This window comes from Cibotium barometz, chromosome 57 (assembly GCF_041138505.1).
Source record: "Cibotium barometz isolate CiBa-2024 chromosome 57, ASM4113850v1, whole genome shotgun sequence".
Lineage (NCBI taxonomy): Eukaryota > Viridiplantae > Streptophyta > Polypodiopsida > Cyatheales > Cibotiaceae > Cibotium > Cibotium barometz.
The window spans coordinates 28954611-28962215 of NC_141102.1; the positions used below are offsets into that span (position 1 = coordinate 28954611).

Here is a 7605-nt window from a genome sequence, read left to right on the forward strand (position 1 = left end):
CTAGGATATATGCTGACATTTAGTGTATTTTTGGACAAACTTTGGTCAAATGTCACGCAAAAATGGCATTTTAGACTAATATATTAATGAAAATATCAAATTTTTTACTTAAAAATCTCGGGGGGTCACTCATAAATACGTAAGCATAGCACACATGGGTTCAATAGAAGGGATTTTAAAAATTCATTTTTAACACATTTTTTACATATAGAAGGGTTCCATTTAAAGGGGGTATTCACAGGTTGAATAGAAAAAGGGTACATTCTATTCATGAAAAAATCATAGATAAGGGATTTTAAAAATAGACCTTGAACGCACGTGATATAGAGGGTTTGCTCTTATAGTGACCCCCCCCCCTCCCCCCCCCCCCGAGTCTAAAATAGGCCATGATTTCTGAGGGACCCGAAGATTCGCCCCTAATTTTTTCCCTATTGGAGTAAATCACTCTCTTCGATGTAACACCAAAAAAAATAAAAAGAGAAATCAACCAATTTCATGGACTAACAAAAGAGGAATAAGCGACTTATAATTGGCCCATGAAGAAATTAATCCTTTGAATGATTCTATTCTATTAAGCTTTTATTAAAGCTTATATACTTGACTCTATCTTCAATATATTCATAGCATAGGATTCAATAAACTTGACTCTTTGAATGATTCTATTAAGCTCTTCAATATATTCATAGCATAGGATTTAATGTATTTGACCCTTTTAATGATTCTATTAAGCTCTTCAATATATGAATTCACAGCACTATTATATCAATGCTATGTGATGACCTTTATTTTTTTCTTTTAATAATGTCCAAGGCTATAGTGTAAGGTTATTACATAGGATTGGTACACAAGGCTATGGCGTAAATGTCACAAGGCTATGGTGTAAGGTTATCACATAAGATTGATACTACAATGTAGACCTTTGTCCCTTCCCGACGACAAAGACCGATCTTTTTTTATCTAAATGGTTACCTAACCATTTAGACCAATCTTTTTTTACCTAACCATAGAAGATTACTCAAGAAACCTTAAGCATCATAATAAATGGGTTATCCATTGACATGATGGTTAGTGAGGCTATTTATATCTCTTTACCCCACTACACAATGTTGAGATTAAATCATAAATGAACCAAGGAGCGATGGACACATGTGAACCATCAACTCTTTATTATGAATGTTAATACAAAAATTGTTAATAATAACGATCCACTCTGTATTAATGAAGCTCACTAGTAGAGAAATAGATTTGGGAGATTCAAAAGACACATCTGCCAATTGATGTCTTCATTCTTAAAAATTACCTTTCCATTATAGTTATCCATATTTTAGCTCCTTGTCAGTCTGGCACTCCTTCAATTCTTTTTACACATTCACATTCATGAAAAAGGTTGATGTGCAAAAGTTGTTATTGAAGGGTAATTTTTGCCAAAGCATAAACATTATAGTAGAGTGGACATTGTAATATTTATACTTACAATAGCTCAAAAATATTGGAGAATGACTTAAATCTTGTTAGAAAAGTACTCACAATAGCTCAAAAATATTGGAGAATGACGTGAATCTTATTAGAATATGGTTGAAGTTTAATGGTTTGGAAATGTGTTTCCCTCTATTGACCCTTGTCTACCCTTAGATGATGTAATATAGACGAACTAATGATAAAACAAATTTGATCAACTATGTAATCTATGATTGTCCACATCCCGCCTCCCCTGTGTGAGAAATAAATTCACAAACTAAAAATATTCTTTTTTTAATATCAATCATGATTATATTGATCACACTTATAGGGAGAAGTGTACATTTTTTATATTGACCCTAGTTACATAGAGTGTACATTTATGAGATTAAGGCTATAGATTAAGTCGTTTGGGATAAAATTTTAACATCCCTTTTTAAGTGATAATTTAATTTTATAATTCCTATATCGCCTTTTGTAGTGCTTAATCACATATTTCATCCATATATTCTCTTGGCCCTACTTACAAGTTGAACTTTCAAAAGAATCTCTTTGGATACTAGAGTAATTTTCTTACTTTAGAAAATTTGCATGGAGAATAATGATCTCCACCTTCGCAAGCTGTTGTCTTATGTCTTTTTAGATCACTAAGATTTAGTCAAGGCTATATCACAATCATATTCATATATCCCTTGTCTCCTCTCCTTCATGTACAACATCCACTATACCGATTCTTTATATGCTCTTTTCTTCTTTATCTATTGTGGGTAGGGGGAGGGAGTTCTCTTGGAAATATGTAAGATGACATACGAGACTAAAAAAGGGGTTATTTTCTTATGGACTTGTAAAAAAGATTATACACATAGGCATTTAATTGAAAAACGTGAAAAAATATGTAAGCTTGAGCTAAAGAGTAAAAAAAAATTTACCTACAAATTTTTAAAAGGGGTGTGTTTAGAGCATCAAAATTCATAGCTGAGGGAGCTTCTAAAAATACATCTTCAATGCATGTGATATATATCATTTTCATGTATAAAACTTCAAGCTTGTATTCCATTTGACCCACCACATGTTGAAAAAAGTCACAACTCTAGAAAAGATTCAAGATTTTCTTTTATTATGAAAAATACTATATTAATTGTATCTATATCTATAGATGGTGTATATTGGTATAACAAGGCTTTCGCATGTGCATTGCCATTGTAGGTAGCAAGCCTTGGTTGGTCAATAAAAATTCACTTACACACAAATGGTTTTTTGGAGGCATGAATACTCATGTTCAACTTGGAATTGCAAGAATTGTCATAGATCTATCATTTTGTGACACCACTTTTGCAAAGTTATTCATTCAAAAAGTCATAAGGGAGCATGACTTTTTTAACTTTCTTAAGGAAGACAACAGCCACTACATCTCTTTAATGTGGCCATACCGTATCATGTGCATCATTTGAAAAACAAAAGGCTCATGTGAAGATAATCAACCCCTCTTGACAAAGAAAAGCCTCTCTTTTAAAACATGTAAAACCTTATAGAATATTCGAAGACTGCCCTAACTTCATCAAAGCCATTCGATGAGGGTCAAGACACCTCTCTACTAACAAACTTGGGCACCGCTCTTTATAAATGCATTAAAGCTTGGAGAAACCTCTATTTCATTGGCTAAGAGAGCACACTTAAAATGGTTAATGGTATCCTTAACTCAATGGAGCCTTGACATGGTTGGCATACACTTAGTACATATAAAGTGGCTAATGGTCTCAGTGGGGTCTTGATATGATTGTTGTGAAGACTTTCTTTTGATTAAAGTATGCCTAGATTGAAGATAGGGTGTTTTTTTAAAAACAAATCATTCTTTCTTACTGGTTCCAACATTATTTCACATGGCACCGCAAGTAGGGTTTGGAAAAAGATTGAGTAGCTTTTGGAAAAAGATTGGTTTGCTAAAACCTAGAGCTGGTTTAAAATTTGAAAACTACTCCTCAAAATGATGGGATAAAGAAAAACGCATCCTCAGAATTCTTGAAGTTTAGTTATAAGTGGATCAAAGTATGAAGAAAATGCTTGTTTATCAGAAATACCATGTCATCCGTAACTCATCAATTCATGCTCAAAAGGATTGATGTATGGTTTGGCAAAGATAGTTCCTCACAAAGAGGATGGCATGGAGGTGAAATTAGCACAAATGCTTTGGTATGGACTTAGCTTTCTTGAGAGAGAGAGAGAGAGAGAGAGAGAGAGAGAGACAGAGAGAGACAGAGGGTGAGACCTATACATAAAAAAACACTACGATGGTGTCAAAAAAACTGTCGTAGTGTGATACTGTAGTGTAATTTTCATAGCTCAAATTGAGAAAAACCGGCTATAATTTTGCATTGCCTTAAATTTAGAGATTCAAAAATTTCAAATTTTAGTTATAAAACTAGTTAAACTATACATTTTTTTCCAATAAAATCTTTTTTATTTCCGACTAGGGGGGTCATCATGAAGGTCACCAAGGGAAAGCACTCGAAGTTAGAAAAGCTTGGAATCCCCTTTCCGTAAAGTGTGCGTGCTCTGTTTAGGTTGTGTTTATGTGTGCTTTGTTTAGCTCTAGTGGAGTTCACACATAAACCTCCTTGGTTTTTTGAGTGCAAGAAATAATCTCCCGGCATTGCCCCCCGTCGTGCGTTGTCGGAACCTCTCCCCCACCTGCCGGAGAACCATGCCGCAGGCACCACCCCACGAACAAATCGATGCTGCTGCAGAACCGACAGACCCCTTGACCTACTCTGCTTCTGGACGGAAGGATTCGAGCCATGCTTCCGCACCGGAACATCTGCATGTTGAGGGCGTGATCCCTGCCGGACGGAAAAGTGTTTTGCTCATCCGCAAGCGGTGGACCGCCCCCCAATGGTGGCCGAAAGAAGTACGGCGGAATCTGCCGGCAAAGGCCGTGGCGTTAGCTTGCGTCGGGCTGGCCGTTTTCGCCTGCATGTCTGTTTTGAGCGGCGACAACTTCTTCCCATGTTGGCAGATAACGGGCTGCAGTGGCTGGAAACGTTCGGGCTCCATCGATGGCAGAAAGAACCAGGTAGCTATAGCGGCGGCAACAGCAACGGCTAGCCCGCTGCCAGAACCCGGAGTTCCGGCAGACTCGAAGCTGCACGTCGTGCCGGAACCTGAAGCACCGACGGATTTGCAGCACATCGTGTTCGCCGTCGCCTCCACGGCAAGCAAGTGGAGTAAGCGGAACGAGTACGTCAATCTCTGGTGGCAGCCGCCGGCCGGTGGAGCCAAGCGACGAGGGTTCGTGTGGCTCGACCAAGCGCTTCCGTCGACGATCAATTCCTCCAAAACTACCTCGCTGCCGGAAGTGCGAATATCCGACAGCGCCGCGCAGTTCAGCTACACCTGGCCGGGGGGCAACCCCTCAGCGGTGCGCGTCTCGCGCATTGTTTCCGAGACGTTCCGGCTTGGCCTGCGCGACGTACGGTGGCTTGTGATGGGCGACGACGACACCATATTCTTTCCGGAGAATCTAGCGATGGTGCTCCGGAAGTACGACCACCGGCGCTTCTACTACGTCGGCCAATCGACGGAGAGCCAGAAGCAGAGCGCATTGCATTCGTTCGGGATGGCTTACGGTGGCGGCGGCGTCGCATTAAGTTTCCCGTTGGCGGAGGCTATGGAGAACATGCAGGATGATTGCCTACGGCGGTACCCTCACGTCTACGGTAGCGACAGCCGCATTGAAGCATGCACGGCAGAGCTCGGTGTGCCGCTCACGCGCGAGCCGGGCTTCCATCAGGTGCGTTTTCATTGGCGGACTTCCGCCTTAAATCCGTCCCTCATTCTGTACATATCGTCAAAGTAACCGGACATCGCTTTTCTGTTGTCGGACAGATTGACCTGCACGGCAACATCTTCGGCCTCCTCGCCGCCCACCCCGTGGCGCCGCTCGTCTCCCTCCACCACATCGACGGCGTCGAGCCCATCTTTCCGGACAAAAACAGAGTAGAATCTCTTCGACACCTCATGAACGGAGCCTTACCGGATCCGGCAGGGCTCCTGCAGCAAAGCATCTGCTACGACATGCGACGGAGCCTAACGCTGTCGGTGTCGTGGGGCTACGCCGTGCAGGTGTTTGCGGGAATGCTCACACCGGTGGAGCTGCAGAAGCCCTCCATCACCTTCGGGGAATGGAGGACCTGGCAAACCAAGGGTGAGCTGTTCACGTTCGGCGTCCGGCAGATTCCGCCAGATCCTTGCAAGAATCCGTCCGTGTTCTTCATGGAGAGCGTGAGACGGACGGCGGACGGGAACAACTCCGTCAGCACGTATCGACGGAAGGGTAGGTTGGGGAGGGGAAAATGTCCTCATCATTTGATTGAACAGGAAACCATAGAGGTCTACAAGGAAAGGCAAAGCGATTCATGGTTTAAGGTAAAGGACCACCTCCAAAATGCATGCTACTCTTTATGTTATGTTATGTTATGTCATGTCATGTCATGTGATGGATGGTATGTAGTACATGAAGAATTACCATAGAAGAAGTGTGTGTTATCATGAAAACTTATTATATGTAGGTACTAAATGGGTCAGGAGAATCTCACACGGACACCAAGGTTACCACACAGGATAAGATTCATTCTCACACATACACCAAGGTTACCACATAGGATAAGATTCATTCTCAGGGGGTTCACCTCAAAAAGGATAAAATTCATTGAGGATTCATTGCAACTATGACGACACATTACACCCACCCATTTCATTCTACACCAACTCCTGCGCGCTATTTAATCTCGAGATTTTCTCTCTCGGGTTAGGATAAGCTTGTAGCTCATTGGGAAAGTAACAAGAAAAGGCAATGATCTTCATCCTTCCTTCCCTGCTCGTTAGGATAAAGCAAAAAGAAAGAAAAATTATAATTAGGATTTAATTAAGCATGTTGATATGAGAGAAAGGAACACAAAAAGTACTATGCCTTACATAATTAGAGTGGAGCATGAAGATCATTTCCGGCCCTTGTTAGTTTATGCCTCTCTCTTTAAAGAACTAGCTTTTTATATAGGGAGTCTTATTGTGAGTTTTCAATGTGTTTGTTATTTTTTACTAAAGTAATGTAAATCCTCCTTATTTTACTTTGTGCTACAGGCTCCTCGACGACAATGTTGTGAACTGGTTAGTCCGAAATTCCCATTTACATGGTCACATTCGCTTACCCTTCAAGTGAGAGAATGCAAGCAGTACGAGATCATTGCACCACACAAGTGAAGAGGAGAGGTATATGAGCATGAGCTAATGTTTCTAAGACCAAAAAAAAAAAAAAAACATTACAAGCTAGTAATAAGGGCCCCAAGCCCTTATCCACAAAAGAATATCAAGAAAAGTGATAGACTAGAAGTTTAAGGCACATAAGGTAGAGCCTAAGAAAAACAAAACAAGCATGACACAATGAATTATGGAATTGATGGGAAGAAAGGCACCCGAGTGAGAGAACTCAACTTATAGTTTTAAAGTAGTAATCAATTTTGTAGAGCACGAGTCAGAATTGGTTCTTTCTGTATATTATGTTTTGTATAGGCACATTTGAAACATAAGCAATTACAATCAATGCCTTAATTCTTGCAATCGTTTTGAGAGTCTAGGTGTTCTTTGTTCAAATGAGAACAAAGTGACATAATGCTCTTACCCTAAGTTCCAAAAGGTATTTAATAATATTACATATAATAAAGCATTCTTGATAGTGTCTAGTCTATGGTGTTACATTACAAATGATTCTCTTTGCTTAAAAAATGTATGTATAGCATTTAATTTATTTCCATGATTGTGTTGAGTGAATCGAGTTATTAATATAAGGTATATTTTGTTATATTAAGAGCATTTTGGCCCTTTCACCATTGGGAGCATAGATAGAGATTATCTTCAAAATATGTTGTTTATGTTTACTTGGAATTTGAGCCATTAGTGATGTGTTTCTTCATTAAGGCTATTTGTAATATACTATCTTTTTTAATCCAAATTGTTCCCCATCTTGATTCATGATCTATGATGAACTAGTTATGTTTACTAAAGATACAAGCAATAATTTGGTTTTGCAAGATTGTGGCTAGCTTCTGTGTTAACTAGAGAAAACTTATTTGTGTGTGGTCATGCTTCTTCTTC

General features: G+C 39.8%; 1 protein-coding gene across 1 annotated transcript; it reads left to right on the forward strand.

Annotated features, from left to right (window-relative positions):
• Positions 1 to 4000: 4000 nt before the first annotated feature.
• On the forward strand, positions 4001 to 7190 carry LOC147606632 (uncharacterized). The gene is made up of 3 exons (XM_086791811.1): positions 4001 to 5245; positions 5341 to 5880; positions 6595 to 7190. Exons 1-3 carry the CDS (start codon positions 4160 to 4162, stop codon positions 6712 to 6714), a joined length of 1746 nt encoding a protein of 581 aa, XP_086647937.1. The 5' UTR covers positions 4001 to 4159; the 3' UTR covers positions 6715 to 7190.
• Positions 7191 to 7605: the final 415 nt, after the last annotated feature.

Excerpts from the sequence above, each read along its gene's own strand:
- LOC147606632 (XM_086791811.1), top strand. The coding sequence starts at position 4,160 with ATGCCGCAGGCACCACCCCACGAACAAATCGATGCTGCTGCAGAACCG. Across the intron at positions 5,246-5,340 it reads GCGAGCCGGGCTTCCATCAG|ATTGACCTGCACGGCAACAT; the intron begins GTGCGTTTTCAT and ends GTTGTCGGACAG. Across the intron at positions 5,881-6,594 it reads AAAGCGATTCATGGTTTAAG|GCTCCTCGACGACAATGTTG; the intron begins GTAAAGGACCAC and ends TTTGTGCTACAG.